A 22057-nucleotide genomic window follows, 5' to 3' on the forward strand; every position below is an offset into this window, starting at 1 on the left:
ATTTTATTTATTAAAGTGACTCACATCTTTCATTTGGATCAAACATTACCCTTAAACTTACTTAACACTTCAATATTAGAAAAACAGGTGATCAATTATCAGGACATATGGTGGCTATTTTTACATGCTAAATATTTATATCATATTTTAAATGTGGATACAAACTACTTAATCTCACTTTCCCACTCAAAAAAAAAATCACCTGATTCAATACTTTCTGCTTTGAAAAGCCTTAAAACACTCAAATCAATTACCTCATTCATTCACCATGTACTATCATTTGTCAGTGAAAATGCTACTGATGAACACCCTCAACAGTCTCAGTCATCTAGTGTTAGACTTTACTTAAAAGTGATTTTTAAGAACTGACAAACTCAATTCAGCACAAGTAACTTTATCCATGGAAGGAGAAGAAACTCAAAATAAATTTTGCTATCTAAGTTTTGTCCAGATTAAAAACTAGAGTAGCTGAAGTAAAAGACAGATCAACTGACAAGGCACAATCCAACTACGTTTGTCCATAAGACATACTCTTTGGATTCAAAGACAAATACACTGAAAAGGATGGAGACATATATCAAGCAAATAATAGCCAGCTACCTTCAGTATACTTGGTATAGCTACACTATAGACAAAATAGATCTTTATGTCTTTTGTTAGAGACAAAGGACATTTTATGATTAAAAAAAGGGGGAAGAGGAAGACACAATTATAAACATGTAACAAGAGTCCCAAAATACACAAAGCCAAAAATAACAGCATTGAAGGGAGAATTTGACAACTGAACAATAATTGGAGACTTCGATACCACCACTTTCAATAGTAAATACAATTAGACAAAGGACCAACAAGGAAATTAAAGACTCGATCAGCACTATAAGCCAACAGACCTAACAGATATTTGTAGAACATTTAATAAGAGCACACTATACATTCTTCTCAAAGACACATGGGATATATTTCAGAAAGACTTGTTAGGCCATAAAACACTACTCGGTAAGTTTAAAATAGCAGGAGATAAGAGAAATTCATAAACGTGGAAATTAATACAAACCTAAATACTAAAGGATTAAAGAAATCACAAGGAAAATGGGGGGAGGATGTTAGAATTAGAGAGAGAGAGAGAAGTTAAGAGATTCAAAACAAGAGAAATGCTTTCTTGCTTGTTTTGACTGATGAAGATGAAGATCAAAATGACTTCTATAGCTCCAAAGGACTGAACTTTGCAAACAATCTGAATGAACATGGAAGAAAATCGTAAGATCACAGCCCCAAGTAGACCCCTTGAATACAACCCTGAAACCTACAGAGGGCCCAGCTACACCTCACCTAAATGTTTAATTTACAGAAACTGTGAGATCATAAATCAGTGTTGTTTAAGTCACTATGTTTGTGGTAATACACTATGCAGCTATAGAAAAATACAGACTGAGGCTTGGCTCAAGCATTAGAGGACCTACTTTGCAAACATAAAAGCCCTGAGGTCAAACCCCAGTTCCAGCAACCTCCCACCCCCCCAAAAAAAACCCGACAGAAACACCGTTAAAGTAAAATAATACCTTCAAGGAAGAAAATGACAAGTGTTAAAGAAAACTAATATTCTCCCCATGAATATTAAAAGATAAAAAAAAAAAAAAAAGAGACCAAAAAAAAAAAAATAGAATCAATAAAACAAAGCACTTGGTTCTTTTCATAAAAACAAACAAAACTGACAACCTTTAGTTAAACAGACCAGGAGAAAAGGGAATATATTGACTCAAATTGCTAAAATAAGAAAAAAAATGGCAAGACATTACCACTTTGTATAGATATGAAAACAATGTGAAAGACTGAATTAGTAAGCACAGCACTTCCCAAAAAGAAAACCCAGGCTCAGATGGCTTTAATTTAAAGAATTAACACCAATCCTAAAAATTATTCCACACAGAAGAGGAGGAGTACCTCTCAACTTAGTCTGTGGGGCCAGTATTATCCTGAAAGCAAAATTAGACAAAGACACCACAAGGAAACTATAGACCAGTATACCTTATGAATAAAAATACAGAAATCTTCAACAAAATACTAATGGAACAAATCAAATAACATGTACAACAGACTATTTCATGACTAGTAGGATTTAATCTAGGAGAGGGGGAGAGACAGAGACAGAAGAAGAGGGAGGAGGTGGAGGGGAGAAAGAAGGGAAGATGCAGGAAGAAGGGGGAAGGAGAGGAAAGATGATGTCCATTTTAGAAATGAAAAATTATCTGTATTTGTAGATTATATGACCTATACACAACAAATCTTTACTAATGAGTTCACGAGGGGTTTAAGATAGAAGTTTATAAAATCTCTCAGCCTCTTTTACAAAAAGCTGTTCCTGAAACCAACAATCACTTGCATGTACAACCATCAACTCTTGAGTGTAACAGGAATTAAATTTAGGAACCAGAACTTAGCTAGATGAGTTCTGGTTGCTTTTAAAAATGCACAATTACATCATAAAAAAATGCTGGCTGCTATATGTGACAATTTTAAAAAGAAACTACTGCCTCCATACTATAAGGAAACAAGAATATCCTTTCTATAAATGTTACTCAGTATGAAAAACTTCACAATCTGATTTATCTTTACCAAAGGTAAAATGATTTGCTACTACATTTGCATGGAATATTTTGATCTCAGTAGTTCTTAGACACAAAATAAAACATCTAGGCGTGGGTGGCTCATGCCTTTAACTGTAGCTATTATATGGTAAGGTGAAATTTGAGGATCCTGGTTTAAGGGTAGCTCACGCATAAAGTTCACAAGACCCCATCTCAACCAAATGCTGTGTGCAGTGGCCCGTCATTCCAGCTACTGTGGGAAGCATAAATAGGCAAGACTGGGTAGGAGCGGAAAGTCTATCTCCAAAATAACCAGAGCAAAAAGGGCTGGAGGCACGGCTCAAGCGATAGAATGCCTGCCTAGCAAGCATAAGGCCTTGAGATCAAACTCCACTACTGCCAAAACCCCAAACAACCAAAACAAACCCCCCCTCCAAAAACCCGAAATAAAAACTACTTTATATGAACTTTCACCTATTTGGGTTTTCAAAATATTAATATAAATTGTATACAAGTGGCACAAGCCTATGGGCTAAAGAAAAAGAACCAAGGTTTACCAACTTTATCCTTTCTAATTTTATAACTTAGGTATTGATACCTCATTGATTTCCTGTGCCTAAGCATCCCACACACAACTCAACCTTCCATTTCAATGGTCTTCCATGCCATCTTTTGTTTGGCATTTCATTCTTTGACATATAAGATCAACTTCAATCATTTTTTCTTCCCAAGATTTCGTTATCATAATAAATTTTCTCATCTTTAACAAGTTGAACAGGTTTTTCCAGGTTTCATTCACAGAAACCATCTTTGGCTTCTTGAAGCTTTCAGATATGAAAAATATTAGAAGGTAAATGAGATACTTGCGTTTTCCAAACATTGTTAACTATTTTTTATTAGTGTTTTCTTTGTAAAACGTCGTTGCATGACTTGGATTGGAGTAAGCCATTCTTGAATTGTTTCTCTCTTCTTTGTATGCTTGCCAGTCTGCCCTATAAACATCTTCACCTATTTTTTTCTCTGAATCAGTATGTTCTCTCCATAGCTCTGCAATTTTTCTAATTAGTTCTGAATTTTTCACATATGTTTCTGAGGTTTAAAAATAGGTAGCTGGTCTTTAGAAAACTGAAGGCATGAAGTCAAAGGTTTCTTTGGATGAAAACCTTTTTAGAACAATAATAATTAAAAAAAACAACAACAAAAAAACCCACAACAACCATTTTGGAACATACACAAAACTAACAGATAGGTGAGGACAGCTGACTTCAACAAGCCAGCACACAGCGTGGCTCTAGACCTTACCAGGGCCCTCAGTGGGTCCCACACGCCCAAAGAAGTACGTTCCTGCTGACAAGGCAGTGGTCCGACCCCAATCTCATACAGCCTCCCTGAACAACAAAACAGCCCCAATAATGACAACGTAAACTTGTGTGTGAACTCCAGGATTTGCTACTGTTGCAATGAAAACTTTGAAAATAAAATTGAGAACAATTCTCAATAGCATCAAAAAGAATAAAAATGCCAAGGAATAAATTTTTAAAAAGTAGTGAAAAACTTTTACACTCAAACTTACACAGAACATCACTAAAAAAAAAGTATTTAAAAAATCCTAATAAATTTCATGTTCACAGCTTAAGACTTAAAGAGTAATATTATAACTGAGACAATGTATTACCATGTAACTCAGGATGGCTTCAAACTTGAGATCCTCCTGTCTCAGCCTCCTGAATACTAGGATACAGGCAAGGCAAACGTGACTAAGGAACTGAATTTTTAGTTTTACTTCAACTCACCCTTTCTATAGCTTCTTTTTCCTGAGGTGTTACTTGAATGTAGTTCATGTGTCCGCTTCCAGCTTCTGTTATTCCTCCACTGCCACCTCCACCTCCACCTCCTCCTTGACCACCAGCTTCTTGAACTGGTTCATTTAGCATCTGAATAAAATGCTCCTGATGTTGGCTAATTTGCTGTGGTGATTTGAAGGACAGAGGAAAACAATTAATGATATTAAGTGTCTTCAGGAAAACAGCAATTCTAAATACAAGTAAGAGAAAAGCCTATTAACTATGCCAGTGATTTCTTGCAATATTACTAAAGAAACTCAGTACTTCTGCAAGAGGTGAACACTGCAAATTCTTTCATAAATGTTCCACCAACAAAATCAGTATTTAAGAAAACCACTGTGGGGACTATAAATAGAAAAAGAATTTATTCTTTATATATGTATTTTACCTTCTACACTAGCAACCAGAATAGTATTGTACAAAACTCAAATACTCCCTGATCTGAGCAGAAAATAAACTCAGTTATGTCTTCTAAGAGGCAGTGCCCCACGCAAAATAAGCTTATGAAGAACAATTTACAAAGTTAAGCAACTTCTCTGTTAAACAGCTTCTCAGATTCTGTATATGTTAATATGTACTGTGGGTATGAAATGAGGAGATAAAATGTTTCCCAAACTTATTATATGACCATCTAAACTACTCCAATACTTTGTTCAGTACACCTACCTATTATGGATAGGTACAACCATATTCAAAGAGCTAATGAAGAAGGGGAGGGACATTTTCACAGTGTGAAATACTTTGGGCTGGGGAGATGGCTGACAGAGCACTTGCCTAGTTAGCATGCAGGAAAGCCCTGGTCTCTAAAACTGTAGGGGAGTGGGGAGCAATACATCCCAAACCCACTTTCCAAATTAACACAGATTAATTACCTGCAGTAATTGAGGATTTTCTCGACCTATCTGCTGTAGCAATGCTGGAAGCAGGGAAGGATTCTGTTGAATAATTTGCCTCATCTGTTGAAACTGAGGCTGATTCCGTAAAAATTCAAGAGGATGTCCTGAAATACATACAACATTTTTAAAGAAAAGCAGTAAAGGCACATAATAAAGGACTGGCTAAATCATACATTTAGACAGTAAACACAATGAAGTGAAAAATGATTTGAGTACTTAGATGTATTAAAATGAAATAAATGGTAGAATCTCCAAACTGCAACATATAAACCTTATACTGCACAAATTATTCCTGCTAGCGAAAGCACAAGAGTGCAAAGCCAAGCTTCCCTACAATTGTCCCAGGCATTATTACCATAAAATACTAAGAACTTGTGCCCTGCATGTGTTCTATCACAATAAAGGGTAAAAGTTATTCCCGGCTCAAGTGGCCGAACACAGGCCTAACAAACATAAGGTCCTGAGTTCAAACCCCAGTATCTCCCCACAAAAAGTTATTCTAGTTATTCCAAAGTTCCTATGAATATATACTAAAATGAACAAAAACAAAGAATGCAATCATTTTTGCAATACAGTGACGTATCAGTTAAGGACAGGGATACATTCTGAGAAATGAGTGGTTAGGAGAGAATGTCACTGTGTGAGCACCACAGTCTACTTATGCAAACTAAAATGACTATGACATCACCAGGCAATATAAACTATTAAGACCTCCACTGCTGATCAAAATGTTATTATGCGGCACATGACTATACAACGGAAAACCTTCAAAGAACATAGTATGAGCTTGAATTCCTTGAAATGCTAACCCAAAATAAGAGAAAGACATTTAGTACTTAAAAGTTAAGACAGCTGAATGCCAGTGGTTCATGCCTGTAATCCTAGCTACTTGGGAAGCTGAGATCGGGATAACAGTTTGAGGCCAGCCTGGGCACAAATAGTGTGAGACCCCATCTCCAAAATAACCAGAGCAAAATAGACTGGAGGCATGGCTCAAGCAGTAGAGCACTTACTGTGCAAGGATGGTGCAAAGCCCTGAGCTCAAGTCCGAGTCCTACTAAAAACAAAAAACAAACAAAAAAAACTAGGTCTGCAGAAGATCAGAGGTGGTTAATCAGTTTTTTGTTTTGTTTTCAAACTGGAGTTTAACCTCAAGGCCTCGTGCTTGATTGACAGGTGCTTTACCACTTGAGCCAATCTGCCAGCCCTGTCTCATGGAACTATTTGCCCAGGCTGGGTTCAAACCAAGGTCAGAAGTCCTTCTGGTCTTTGTCTCTTGAGTAGCTAAGATTATAGAGGTAAGTCACCAGCCCCGACTAGATCAGAGTTTTAAACTTATTTGCAATTAAAAAAAGACTTCTGGTTACTACCATTAAATTTCAGTCCTAATATATCTTTATATTATATATAAATAAATATATTATATTATTTTATATATTTATATATTATATTAATATAATATTTATATTTTATTATATTTATATTTATATATATTTATATTTATATATTATATTAATGTAATATATAATATAAATTTATATAATATTTATATATTATATTATATCTAACTCTTTATAGTCTATGGTCCATATATAATCACAAGTAATGGTGCCAAAAAAAGGCATAAGCTTCAAAATTTGTGACTTTTTTGGGGTGCTGGTGCTTATTTGGTTATGCTACAAGAAATTAAAATGTGCATACAAAAAATGTTTTTGTGATTACTGATGGGTAATGAAAATTCTCAAACATCATATACTAAATTATCTGGGAAGACAACTGTTCAAAATCTTAGCACATGGGTATTAATTCTTCATGCTTAACAGTAGTTTTACAGATGCAGAGAATAAAACTCAGAGACTAAGTTACCTATTAAGTGATGAATGGGAAACACTTCAAATCCGAACAAGAGCTGTAGTCTCCTCTTTCTCCAATCATGCAGAACCCCAATAAACAAACTGTATTCTTAGAGAACATACACAAACCAGAGCTGACTGCCACAGTGAGAGCTAGCAAATGATTTGCATAGCTTCTTCAAAATTAACAGCTTAAATTCCTTTACCAATACACTTAAGCAAGAACGAAGGAGAACATAATGTAATTCCTGAGCCCACTACAGACTGCACGCTTTGCTTTGTTGTCAGACCTGTGACAATCAAAGCGTGGGTACTAACCAATAAGGGGAATTCAAGCTCTGCTTTCCTCTTTAGTTTAGTTTCCTCTTTAGTTGAACCCTCTCAGGGTTTCACATCCTTGCTTTGTAGTAACTACTAACAGCATGCTGGTTTTGAAATTACACATACTTAGCACCACTTCTGAATGGCTTCAGAATGTAACACTAAATGCAAATTGGGAAGCATCTTTTCCTTAGAACCAACTCAACAGAGTATGCTCTGACAAAACAGCAGCACTGATGTTTAACAGAAGCAAGGATTCCTTTTATATCTACTTGGCAGAATTTCTTTAGGCACCTCAACATTAGCAAATAGATAACTCGTTTTAAGAGTTATATACATGCTCTGCGAATCAACCTTACTGTTAAAACATTTCAAATGAAACTATTTTAAACCACAAATTCAAGATCATTTCCTCCCCGATCCAAAAGATTGCACTTTACCTCCAGAACTTGCTGTTGTAGTTGCTGCTGTTGTAGTGGCTGCAGCTGCAGCCACTGCTGAAGACTGAGGAGCCCCGGTACTAGCTGCTTGGGGAGGCTCAACCACCGCCTGACTTTCTCTATCTCCAGGAATTCCCTACAACACAATTTCCAAGCTTTAAGACATCTCGTCATACAAAATTAGTTAAATATTATATACAGTAAACATTTTAAAGTCTACTTACTTAACATCCCTAGTTTCCAAAAGCTTAAGACAGATGCTTACTTCAATTAAAAGTAAAGGATTACTAAACTGCACAGATTCAAGTTAGAAGTGGCTCCGGTGCGGCACAGAACTCAATGTTGTAGAACAATGCAGTACTGTCCAATAGAATAAGATTTTCCACGATGATCACAATGCTCACTAGCCATGCTGCCCACTAAGATACCCACTAGCCACATCTAATTATTTAAATTAAAAAGAAAAATCTTATGTATCTTACTAAAAGTAAACCTAACCAAGATTTTTGCACATGTTACTCTAGTTCATTTTTGAACTTCAAAACTTTCACCAGGTATTGCTCAATAATTCAAGGGGCTGCAATTTGTAACCCTAGCCTTAAAACCCTCCAAAGTATGACACTTATGAGAAAAAAATCATAGATACAGACTACTAGGTAATCACAGCGGCCACGCAGGAGGATTTCCTCTACTTATGCATAGCTCTGAAAAAGTGTCATCAAAAAGTGCTGCATATGAGCAATTAATTTTTCACAATTGATAAAACAGGTAAAAAAGAAATATGAATAGCCTGTCTTTTAGTGATGCTTTCTCTACACTAAATGACTGCATTAAAACTTTCAGGAAACCCTATATGAGTTAGAGACATTAAAGCTACAACAATTATAGTCTATCAAATTCTTAGATTTTCAAAGGAGAAAGGTGAATAAGAGATGGTAAGTTCATCTACTGCCTAATGAGCCAGAAACCAAATTCATAAACACATATAAAGAATGGAGGATAATGAGCAGCAAGTCAATAGCGGCTGCATTAGAACACTGCAGATATTAGGAACAAGTGTTTGTCAGAGAGGTCATCAATCAAAGCCTTTAAATGAGGAGTCACTAACTGTTAACAAACTATACACAGACCAGGGTCCAGAACTTCCACCTAATCCTCAAACAGTTTTGTTAAACTAAAAAGCTAATCTACTTTTAATTCTCTCACATGGTATACAGTGTCTTTTTACCTAAGTGACCAACATTTCCTTCTATCCATTCTCCTTCATTTATATGTTAACTAGTACAGTGAAATGAAGCCTTTTTTTTTCACCCCATGACACAAACAGTAAATATATCAAAAACACTTTTATTTTAACTTTCTTGAACTCATCATTCATCTGTTTATGTATTTGCATCTGATATTATATAGCAGTTTTAAAACTCAGCAACTTTGGAAATGTTTCTTTTTTTAATTTTTAGTGTATATTAATTGCATGTGATTCTTTTTTTAACACCTAAAATTTCACGTACATTAGGTCAAAATATCTGATATTACTAAGTATATGCAAAATTCTAAATCACGTATAAATCAAACCCATTCCACAAAAGCAAAGTCCATACGTATATCTCTCTGAGGAGGAAGGAATCCCCCCCAAATATCACAACTATCAATCCAGAATGATTCGTCAATTCCAGACAAATTGAATAAATAAATGAGCTGCCAACAATAATGACACTATATAAGAGAATAATGGAGAAGTGAATTCAAAAAAGGTAAAATGAGGGCTGGAGGCCTGGCTCAAGTGGCACAGTGTCTGCCTATGAAATGCAAGGCCCTGAGTTCAAACCTCCGTACCAAAACAGTAACATGATATGCCAAGAAAAGGTTTTGTGAATCCCACATGTGAATGTACCGGCAAATAGCTGGTAGAGGCAGAGCACAGGGATTTGGCTAACTAAGGCTCTCCCAAAATGCAACTTCTAACCAAGCATTCTCCTGAAATGCTTCTAACCAGGACAGCATTTTCCAGAGTTAAAGCTGCAGATACTCAAGATGCTCTCTGGGGCAGTTCAGATTTAGATTAATACTCCAGCTTACCAAAGACACTGACAGGACACAATTTTAAGACTAAAAAAGGTTAATTCAATGCCATTCCAAAACTGTATTACTTCAGATGAAAAAGCATATCCATAAAACCAGCAGACTTTCATGTTAATAAAATACCAAGAGTTCTAATGTTCATGATAAGCCTATTTCTCAAAAACGTTTACCAAAAAAATAAATAAAAATAAAAATACCCATTCAAAAGACCCTCATAATAACCAGGTGCTGGTGACTCTTACTTGTAATCTTAGTTAGCTGGGAGGCTTGGACTGGGAGGATCGTAATTCTACCCCTAGCCCTACCAAAATGTTTGAGACCTCATGTTAATGGAAAAAAGATGGTCGTGGTGGCAAGAGCCTTTATCAAGAAGCTTAAAATAGGAGGATGGCCAAGGTCCATGCTGGCCTGTACAAAAAGTGAGACTCTATTTCAAAACCTAGACTCTATAACCAGAGCAAAAAGAGCTGAAGGTATGGCTCAAGCAGTAGAGTACATGCCTCCCAAGTGCAAAGCCAATTTCAAACTCCAATACTGCCAAAAAAAATATCAAAATCCCTCAACTACTACTGACCACAAACAAGCTAACAAATCCCAATGCCAACAGAACCAGGTCTAGTAAAATCACACATTAAAGGCATGATGCTATGTGAGGTAACAAAGGGAATAGGAGGATAGTGAATTACAATTAAAAAATCTGTGATCTAAAACTTTTCTCTAACTGCTCATGAAACTGTCATTAAGGATACCAGATGAACTACAAATACAAATTTTTATGTGAAAGCTCTTGAGTTTTCAAAGTTGCTAATTACAAAAATTTCTATGTAAAAAACAAATAAAAATATGGTCATGGTGATACATGCCTGTAACTCCAGCTACTCAAGAGGTGGAGAGCAGGAGAATGGTGGTTTGAAGCCAGTATGAACAAAATTGAGTGTAAGCCCATCTCAATGAGCAAGCTAGGTGTGGTGCTTCACATGTGTAGTCCCAGCTAAACAGGAGATGTAGGCAGAGGGATCACAGTCCTGACTGGCCCTGGCAAAAGTGAGACTCCACTTGAAAAGTGACTAAAAAGCAAAATGGGCTGGGGGCTTGGCTCAAGTGGTAAAGCACTTGTCTACCAAGCACGAGGTCCTAAGTTAAAACTCCAGCCGCCACCTACCCCCAACAATGACCTGAGCTCCCAATTTAAATTTTTTGCTTTAAACAATTCACCCAGGATCATATTAGGAGTTTAAAAAAAAAAAAAGTTCTAAATGTTGGCCCATTAAATCTTATCAGAATTTTAAAGAAAAGGTTTACATTTTATCAACACAAAATGTTGACATTCTGGGAAAAATAAAAATGTAAATTGTGCAGCACGCATCATTATTCTCCACTGAATTGTTAACTCTTCCTTTAAAATCTTAAGTTTCTTTGTGATTCTAATCTTAAACAGAATGAAGAAAAGTAAGACGTTTCTCACCATTAAAAGATACTCCACCGCTCTGTCAGGGTTGTTGAAACTGGCTCTCAGGGCTGCAATTACTTGCTCTCGTTCATAGCCCATTGACATGATCTCAGTTACCATATTCTCGTAAGACTGACCTGTCACTAAAAAAAGGGGCATAGGGACGGAGAAAAGTAACATTTAATGACATTCTTTATCCATCTTCTCACATATACTACTGTGTTAGGACTATAGACAAATAACAGTTTAAATTATAACATATACTAAGTAGGCAGAATAATGACCCTCCCCTCAAAAGATATTCATGTTCTAATCCCTGGAACCTATAAATATGTTAAGATTACATGGCAGGGCTGGAGGCATGGTTCAAGTAACAGCATTTGCCTAGCAAGTGTGAGTGAGTTCAAACCCAAGTACTGCTGGGAAAGGAAAAAAAATTATATGCCAAGGGGAAGTGAGGTTATAGATGAAACTGAAGTTACAGGTTATTAATCGGCTGGCTTCAAGGCAGGGAATTCAACCTCAACTTTCTAGTCGGTCCAGTATGTTCACAGGGGTCTTGGAAAGTCAAGAGGAGGCAGACAAAAAAGCAGGATCAGAGAAGCTATGTTGTTGCCTTTGAGGACGGAGAAAGAGAATGAGTCATGCTATGTGGTAAGCCTCCAGAAACCAGAAAGAACAAGGAACAGATTCTCCCATGTTTCTAGAACCAGCATAGTCCCCCTGATGCCTTGGTAAGAACCCATTAGACTTCTAACTTAAGATACTGCAAGACAGTGTGTGTGTTGTATACTACTATGTTTGTGGTAACTTACTGAAGTAACAACAGAAAACTAATGTTTCATAAGTATAACAGAAATATCAGGTATAGAGAATTGCAGTAAGTCAGTAAGTCAAGGACGGCAACCTATAAGGGACAAATGAGCTTAGTTTTGAAAACAGGTAGGTAATAAAAGGAAAAAAAAAAAAAAGAAAACAATTAGGAAGGGCACTTCAAGTAATCAACTCTGATATAACAGGTTTGTAGTTTTCTTTTGACACCTTTTATTATCAAAACAGTGGTGAAAAGGAAGTTAAGAACAGGCAAGAATCTCACACCACACAAGGCTGGTGTTTTTACTATTCTAGTAAGTCACTGACCAGAGAGAGGCTCTCTCTCCAATCCTCCTTCTCAGTTGGACTAATGTGCTCTTCATGAAAACAGCAGGCAACACTGACTAAATGAAAGCTTTCTCTCCTTAACTCACCTCTCTTAAAAGTATCTTCTTTCTGCTTGAGTTCTGGGTATCACTGACTCTATTGCCACCTCAAAAAAGTGGATTTGGTTTTCCTGAACCCCTTGTCCACCTTCCACCCTTCCCTGAGTAATTATCCTGATGAGCAGCTAAGTATTCTCTGTGTGTCATCCTTACACTTCACACAAATCCATTCTCACTCAGGAACCACCCATTTGCCTGCTCTCTTCCCTCCACAACTGCTGCTATCCACACATCTTGCGTCCACTGCCTCACATTGTATTCATTCTTCAAAAAACTCTATTGATTTCCCCTCAAATATGTCCCCTCATTGTGTCCTTTCCCTTTCAATAAATGGCACTAATAGCCACCCAAGTGTTGACCCAGAAACCCTGGTGATTTCAATTCCTTTCCCCACTCCTTCCACATCTAACTTACCAGTATTACCTTGTTGGTCCCATCTCCAAATTATGCCTCAAACCCACCTAGCTTCTTTTTCTACTGCCATCACTCAAGACAAGCCAACAGCCATCTCTGGTCTGAGTCATACTCTGCCCCTACAAACTCATCTTACCCGGCTACAAAAGTGAACCTTTAAAAAGAAAAAGCTCATTGCATCCCGGCTGCTGTCAACAATAATCTACTCCCACTCATCTCTGTATTACTATTAAGTCAAGCCTTTTCCTGCCAAGGCTTTACTCACATTAGCTCCTCTGATGGCCCATTCCTTCTGACCTGCTAGTTATAAATGCCCAGGCATCCTAAATAGCCTGTTTTTCTTTATGGAAGCTTTCTATATTCTTAATATCTTTTATCATGAACTACAATTTAAAGCAAGACCATGTCACTTTGCATCAGTTTCACTGAATAATTTTTTTCTACAGAATTTTGAAAAATGAAGATATAGTTTTAAAAAACCTAAATATGGCTGTGGTTTGCTCCCCCAAGTGTCCTAGTATTAGAGGCGTGGTGCCCAGTGTGGCAATGAGAGGGGTGGTGGAACCTTAAGGAGCCCCTAAAGAGTTATGTGGGTCACTGAGGGTGTTACTCCCCTGGGAGGGATTAGGGTAGTGTTTGTAGGCCCCTAAGGTAGTTATCTAGAGAGCAAGCTGTTATAAAAAGAACCCCTCTCAACTTTGGTTTCTTGTCTTTCCACACAAATGCTCCCTCTCATGAGCACTTCTGTCACTGTAATGATGCTACTCACTGTGAGGCTTTCAGAGCAGAGTTGAGCAGATGCCAATGCCACCCTGAACTGTGGGGTAAATAAACCCTTTTTTCTTTATAAAGTACTCAGCCTCAGGTATTTCACTATAGAAAACAAATTGATATATGAGCTTTCTTTTCTCATCTCATAAAACACTTTTTAATGTTTTTATTTTCTTAATGATACATTGATGTAATTCTAGCACAAAGATACTCAAGTTGGCAAAAAACTTTCAGTTGCCTAGTTCCCAGATAGGAAATCTCAATATAAACAAAATTTAAGAGTAGTGGAGGATCAGAACTGTACTTATCTTAGAAAGGTATTTCTTATTTAGTTCTCATAAATCCTTAAGAGAGAGTTTATTTTCATCTCTTTTAAGATAAGGAGGCTTAGGACTAGAGAGGAATTAATGTGATCCAGGTGGCAACGGATGGTAAGTCATGGCACAGACACACACAGGATGTTACAATCCAGAGTTCCCATACCCCACACTCAATCGTTATACCATGCCTCTTGAAAATGTTTCCTATTTCATATAACTAAAAAGACTTGAAATGTCTAGACAGTCTTATTCATTTTAGATCTTAAAAGTACAGTGACAAATGGCTAGTAGAAAGACTACAGAGAACAGACAAGAAACAGAGCAAAGATGCCGAGGAAGCAAAGTCAATTACCAGCAGGAACTGTACCAAGTGGAATGATTCCGAAAGATTAAGGTTAGGGGAGAGGGAAAGGCTTAATTCAATAGGTAAAATTAAAATCGGGATAAGAAAGCTTTTTATGCTACAAGCCTCTGTTTGCAACAAGACGTAGATGGGAACATGTAAGGACAACCCTGGAATGAAAGCTAGATGTGAATAAACTTGAACTGTGAGGCAGATGGAGGAAAATTTTATATTCTTTCAAAGAGACTTTGTAATAAACACACACACAGATCCAATCTTGTTAAGACCACATTTAAAATTCACATCTGCAAAATTACTTGCTTTAAGGAAAAGAGTGTGCTTAAATGTAGGAGTTTGAAAGGATTCAATTTTATAAGTCTGCAATAACACAGTTAATTGAAAAATAATCTAATTTTTCAGCTTGATTGTAAGTAACTGTGGAAATGATCACATTACTATGACCTAGAAAAAAATAAAACTTAAATCTTCTTCCTTATCGCAAACTGGATACTTACCAAGTGCACTTGTTGCATCTTCAAAAAGGTTTGACCGAGAAGAATCTCCTGAAGTACTGTAGAAGGGATTTAGAAAAATCTTATTTCAGAAAGTACGAAAAATTTACAATGGTCTAATAACTACCAATTTGTAAAGAAATTCACTTTGTGCGTGTGTATGTGTGGTTCTGGGGTTTGAACTCAGGGCCTAAACCTTAAGCCACTCTACCAGCCCTGTTTTGTGATGGGTTTTTTTCAAGATATGGTCTCGCAAACTATTTGCTCCAGCTGGCTTTGAACCTCAATTAGACTCTTGATCTCTGCCTCTTGAGTAGCTAGGATTACAGGTGTGAGCCACCAGCACCTGGCTCACTTTAGTTAAGTATAGAAGTATAGTGTTTAAACAGTCTGTTCTAGACTAAATCCAAAAGCATAATCAATAACATATATGGCTTTGGAAAATTTTTCAATCTTAACTCCTCTTATTCTGGGAATCCAAAGACATAATGCCTTTAGAAATAGCTTACTCTATCCTAAGGAACATGAAAAAAATAAAGCATAATTAAAAATATCTGTAAGTCAAGTCATAGCAGAAGAAATACCAAAAGCAGTACGTGATAAAATAGCACATATAGAAACCAAATGAGGTTGGGGAGTCTGAAGTTTTATAAATAAGCTACAAGTTTTCAATGATGAAGCTGAAAGAAATGAAGCATATGTAAGAAAGGCAGATGTGTGCTAAATCAAAGTTCTAACGTGAAGGAAACCAGTTTAAAAGACTGGAGGTGTGACTAAGTGATAGAGTGCTTGTAAGGCCGAGTTCAATCTCCAGCACCGCAAACACAAAAACAAAGATTAAGTTTCTGTTGGGGAAGCAAACAAGATGATGAAACACCATGAAAAATAAACTGAAGCTTATGAAAGTGGCAAAGATAGTAGTTAAGTTTAAATTAGCACACACATGTCCCATACATTTAGCTCTTTTCCAATTTTAAAAACAAAACCACATTACACATCATTTCCTCAGAAAGCCCTCTGTAGCATAGCAAGAGCTAAGGAACCCATCTGAATTCATACATTACTTAAATTTTCTAAGCCTCAGGTTTTCTCATCACTACTATGAAGTCAACAATAGCATACATCAGACTCCCAAATGTTACTGGTAGGGTTACTGTTAGTAAAGTGCTTAGTGCCCAGCATTAATGTGATTAAAATAATCCTTTGATATAATTTTTCAAATTTCTTTATTAAGCAGTAAAACTAACATGAAGAAGGTAAAATTTCACAAAGAGTAATATAAAAAAAGAGCCAGTAGCTCATGTTGTAACCCTAGCTACTCAGGAGGCAGAGCTCAGGATTGCCGTTCAAGGCCAGCCCAAGCAAATAGTTCTCAAGACTCTATCTTGGGAAAAAACTTTACAAAAAAGGGCTGGTGGAGTGGCTCAAGGTATAGCCCCTAAGTTCAAACTCCAGTACCACACACACAAAAAAAACCCAAAACAGTAATTTTACTGCCTCAGAGACAATCACTAATACACTGGTTTCTATTTTAAAGAATGACTTGGGTCTTGCTTTTGCTTATCTTTGCTTTTGTTTTTTAATATAACAATCACTCTATGAAAGTACAATCAGGGCTACCTCAAATTTTCCCCACAGATGTATAGTGTTCCATTTAGCAGACCAAATCAAACTCCTATTATGATATTTGTAGTTTGATTTCTAAGTTTTATTCTTATTTTTTCCCTTGTTCTCCACTAGCTACATTAAATCTTTAAAGTGTACAACATGAGGTAATTATCTTTTTTCTCCTCCATCTGTCGAGGCATTTTATCCCAGTAACATTTTTCCCATGAGCTGAAATTGCATCTTTAGCTTATATTAAGTTTCTATTTGGTTCTATTTCTAGACTACTGTCTATGCTACCAAGTAATCTTTCTAAATCAGGCCATTTCACATTGTTTTAATCACTACTATATATAATTCATTTTAGTACCTGGAGAAGTAATCTCCTCCAGAATAATTTGCACTATCTTCTTGAATTATTTTAAACATTTTTAAACACTGAAGGCTGAGTATATTAACTACAATTCTTCAATCTTCACTCAGCTCTACCTCTTCTCCCTTCCCTAACTGCAGAGAAAAATCGCTCAGCAGTTAGTGTCAGACTTTTACTTTCTTCCTACACATTAACAGGCATACCCATGGAAATGTACAATGTTGTTTTAAAGATTTCACTTGGCTTGTGTGCACTGCCCACCTTTTTTTTTCCACTCAAAAAGTCTTGAAACCACATTCATTTAATATGTTTATATACTACATACTTCAGCTACCCTGAAGTCACAGTTACAGGGCTTCTCAAATTTCAGCAAGCCTACAAATTCACCAGGAAGACAGTGTTAAAATGCACCTGCACCCCCATGTAATTGTAATTTAGAGGTCTGGGGTGGAACCTAAGAATTCATTTCAAACAACTTCCAGCGGTGTTGTTGATGTTGCCTGTAGACTACCATACTTTGAGGAGCAATGTTCTCTAAACCACAGATCAAGTCATTCCCTTACTGATTATTTAGGCTGACAACCATTTGTTCTTGATTACAAACAATACAGACCTTGCACACAAGTATAGTTTCTTTAAAATAGACTATCAACAAGTGGAATCTGTACTGTAATAGATGGCTTTTTGTTTGGTATGATTTTTTGGCAGTACTAAAGTTTGAACTCAGGGTCTTACACTTGCTAGGCAAGATACTCTACCACTCAGACACAATGCCAGCCCTTTTCCCTTTACTTATTTTTCTAACAGGTTCTCACTTTTATGTTGCAGTTGGTCTGGACTGTGATTTTCCTATTTATACTTTCCACATAGATGGGATGACAGGCGCATACCATCACACTCAGCTACTGGTTGAGATGGTGTCTTGATATCTATTTACCTCTACCATGATTCTCCCAATTTCTGCCTCCTTAGTAGCTAGTATTAAAGGCTTGAGCCCGTGCCTGGCCTGCATAGGTAACTTTTAAAGTGCAAAATGAACTACAGATAAATGTCAGGCCAGCAGTGATGGCTAAATTTTCTGACACTTTACATATTCATACCAGTGTACATCCTGATTTTATCCACTGGGTTTTGTGCTTTTTACAGGATACTAGCTGTTTTACAGACTAAAGGACTAAGGCACATTTGAGTAGGTGCTTTTTCTGAGCTTCATTCTTCCTTTCCATATCATCCTTCCCTGAGATGCATGATTTTGAGAAATAAAACTAAGTAGTTGCTGTACAAAGTCTGCATAAGGACTCTTAACTGCCTGCTTCCCTGAATCACTGGCCACCATCACCTCACTTTACACAATGCTTTGGAGATCTAAAAAAATAATTTTGCCTCTTTAGAATAGGTGAATAAAATTATACCCCCAGGAAATAATAAAGGCAAAAATTTAAATTGATATTAGTACATTAAAATGTTCTGACCAATTATGAAATGTTCATACTGTGAGCTTTTCTAAGGAGCAATTAAGAAAATAAGGACTGGAGGTGTGGCTCCAGTGGTAGAGCACCTGTTTTGCAAGCACAGATCTCTGAGTTCAAACCTCAGTTCACCCCTCCCGAACACACACAAAAAGACACTGTACTGACTTAACATATAACAATTTTACAAGATTTGAATGGCTTCTGGAATCAACTTGTTAAGATTTATATAAGTTCCCTTTCATACACAGACTTATCAACAGGCCTTTCATGTAACAGCTTAACCCGATTCCGGGTAATCTACTAACGATAGGTTGAAGGCATTCCTTGTTGTATGTAACAGAGATAGCTTAAGTTAGGCAATGGTATCACAGACGCTGAAAGCAAAGTACTCTAGTCAACACAGGGAAAATAATTATGTTTCCTGAGTCTGTGCTGTCTTCTCAGCCATGAGTCAGATGACTCAAGATTCCTACAAAAATGGCTCACTGAGTCAAATATTAGAAGCCGCACTTAGGGCAGAACACGAACCACAGTGAACAGTGACACAAAAATATCAAATGAAACCTCCATGAACAATTTGTACCAGACACCGGTGGCTCATGTCTGTAATCCTAGCTACTTGGGAGGCAGAGACCAGGAGGATCATAGTTCGATGCCAGCCTAGACAAGTAATTTGTGAAACACTATCTCAAAATACCCAACACAAAAAGGGCTGGCGGATTTGGCTTAAGTGGTAGAACACCTGCCTAGCAAGTGTGAGGCTCTGAGTTCAAATCCCAGTACTGACAACAAACAAAACAATTACGAAGCTTCCAATTGTGTGCCATTCTGAGTAGTATGATGAAATAATACCATGTGCCAACATCTATCTATCTATCCTTTGTTCAGTATATCCATGCTGTATATGCTACCCACCTGTTGTTCACTTAGCAGTCTCAGGTTACCAGAGCAACTTGATGAAGTGTGTTGTGGGACCTAAGAACACAGTGCTTGGGTGCACATAACTTTCATTTTACCTTGTTACAACATGCAAGAATAGTGATGGTGGCAAATCAAATATGCCAAAGAAAATTGTTAATTGCTTCCTTTAAATGAAAGCTCTTAGAAAAGAAAAAAAAATCATATGCAAAGGTTGCCAAGGTCTACAGTACAATGAAACATTTTGAAAGGGACTACATACATTCTTGTTTGAGACATGTCTCTCTACGTAGCCAACTCTGGGTTCAAACTCACAATCTTCCTGCCTCAACCTCCCTAAGTACTGGGATTACACAGGAGTGTACAACCATGCCCAGCTCACGTAACTTTTATTATAGTATATTGTTATAATTGTTCTACTTTATTATTGTCATTAATCTCTTACTATGCCTAATTTAGAAACTAAACTTTACCACAGTCATATTTGTATAGGATAAAAAATAGTATCTAAAGCTCAGCACTATGTATGGTTTAAGGTGGCCACTGGGCATCTTGGAACATATCCCCTGTGGATTAGAAGGCACATCTGTATACTCTTTCTGTTCACTACCATATACTTTCCATGTCAGCAAGTGTTTCCAGTCACTGCATACTTTCACACTGTGTCTGGTTCTAATTCAAAGTTCGCATAATTACTGCCACTGAGGTCCTGAATAGCACTAAATCATACAACCAAATGCTGCAGTGCCAATGAAGGCTCATATAGCTTATGCTCTTAGACAACGCAGAGATAGCTTTATGTGATTTCCAGCCAAGATAGCCAGATGAAATCATTTGCTTTGGTCATTTTATTATCATTTAAGGTCAAAAAACAATCTTGGTCATAGACTGTTCAATAATTCTCACTGCAAACTTTCCTTGAGAAATTTTTTCTTGCTTCTCCAAGTGTCTCAGCAGTTTATTTTTAAATAAAATCTATATAGACAGAAGCTTAAACTTTTACACAATTTCACAAACATACAGATACAACAGTAAAAATGTAAACAGTTCACAGGTTCAACAAAAGGTGTTAGGGGAAATATCAACAACTGCTGGCAATTACTCAGTGTTATTGTGAATCATGTGCTATTTCCTAAGACTGACACAATGTTTCTCTTAGAGCTGGTGGTATCAGGACTGTAGAGTATAGAAATCTGGATGTTGGGAATGCACAGCTCCTCTATTACCTATGTAAACTATCAATATAGAAAAAAAGCATATGATTGAATCAAAGTTTAGAAAAAATTTGACATAGTAATTTGATCAAAAGAAAAATCAAAATAAACACATGCAGAAATTCTTGTTATACACCTATTCTGGTATGCAATTTCCTAAAAACCAGTCTTACCTGTCAGTTGATGTTGGGGTAGTAGTCACTGGTGTCTCTGCTGGCTTTTCTATGGGTTTCTCTTGCTGAGTTGCACTGGCAGGTGCAGGTTCAGAAGACACTGTCGTTGATGCTGGAGCAATGGATGCAGGTGTGGAAGTGGGAGCCAAAGCGGGTGCAGGGGTTGGGGCCGGAGCCACAGCGGTTGCTGTGGAGGAACTAACCACGGTGGTGGTGGCAGGACTGGATTGCTGAGTTGTAGCTGGTGCTGGTGTTGTCACTGCTTTGGGCTAAATACGTTAAAAAGCAAAACAATTAAGATAAATATATTATGTGATCTCTAATTAGACTACTATTACAGGATGCTACAAGGCGAATACAAACATGTAACTTGACCGATTTTGTAAAATAAGATAATAAATGATCTATATAAGCAAATCAAATCATTTTGTTAGTTTTCAAAGTTCTTAAGAGAATTTATCAATCTCTATTTGCTTTATCCAATAATCTCAGCCTTCTTATCAATTTAATATGAAAAAGAACCAAAAGAATATTTAAAAATAACACAGAATCTGTATCCTCACAAAAGTACATAGTTCTCCACAAAAAACTTTACCTAAGTATAAATAGATGTATAATTACTAACGAACATGTCAAATACTCTGCTGTATTTTAGGATGAGGAAAACCCTAATGTTGACTACCAAGTAACGGGTTCAAGTACAAACAGATTAATAATATTTTAAGATAAAGACAAAATAAACTAATAATTGCAAGCTCCATAAAGCTTTTCACAGAGCAAAAAACAAATATGTATAAAAAGCATACTAGGATTTTTAGTCCTCTGAGACCTAACAATATTCACTATTTGTTTAGATCATAACTTTTCTAAGGACAAAAGTTTTTAATGAAAGATGGTAGAAGTCAACAAAATTTGTTACAAGCCTAAGTAGTTACAAATTATAAAACCAACAGGCTGACTTATGTCTTCTTTGACTTGAGTCTGCAGAAAGTGCATTGGGGAAAAAGCGGCTGCTGCAAGCTGAGGAATGGAAGCTGCTATTGTTTAAAAAACAACAGCATTTATTCCCTTATTTTCCTATTCTAAGAGCATCGTAATGAGTTCCATAATCAGCTTAATATGCCAATATGATACATGAAGACTGTTTTTTTGAGACAAGGCCTCACTATATAGCCCAGGATGGCCTCAAACTGTGACCCTCCTGCCTCAGTC

At 36.7% G+C, this 22057-nt stretch overlaps 1 protein-coding gene across 2 annotated transcripts in view; it reads right to left on the reverse strand.

Annotated features, from left to right (window-relative positions):
- Window positions 1–22057, reverse strand: part of Rad23b (RAD23 homolog B, nucleotide excision repair protein) — a 42482-nt gene that overhangs the window by 2426 nt on the left and 17999 nt on the right. For both annotated transcript variants that reach the window (XM_020184644.2, XM_074051323.1), the window contains exons 4-9: window positions 20846–21114; window positions 15094–15149; window positions 11487–11614; window positions 7940–8075; window positions 5302–5429; window positions 4379–4552 (exon numbers count right to left, since the gene is read on the reverse strand). In XM_020184644.2, coding sequence (XP_020040233.1) covers window positions 4379–4552; window positions 5302–5429; window positions 7940–8075; window positions 11487–11614; window positions 15094–15149; window positions 20846–21114 — 891 coding nt within the window. The remainder of the gene's footprint in view (window positions 1–4378; window positions 4553–5301; window positions 5430–7939; window positions 8076–11486; window positions 11615–15093; window positions 15150–20845; window positions 21115–22057) is intronic.

Source organism: Castor canadensis, chromosome 13, assembly GCF_047511655.1.
Source record: "Castor canadensis chromosome 13, mCasCan1.hap1v2, whole genome shotgun sequence".
Lineage (NCBI taxonomy): Eukaryota > Metazoa > Chordata > Mammalia > Rodentia > Castoridae > Castor > Castor canadensis.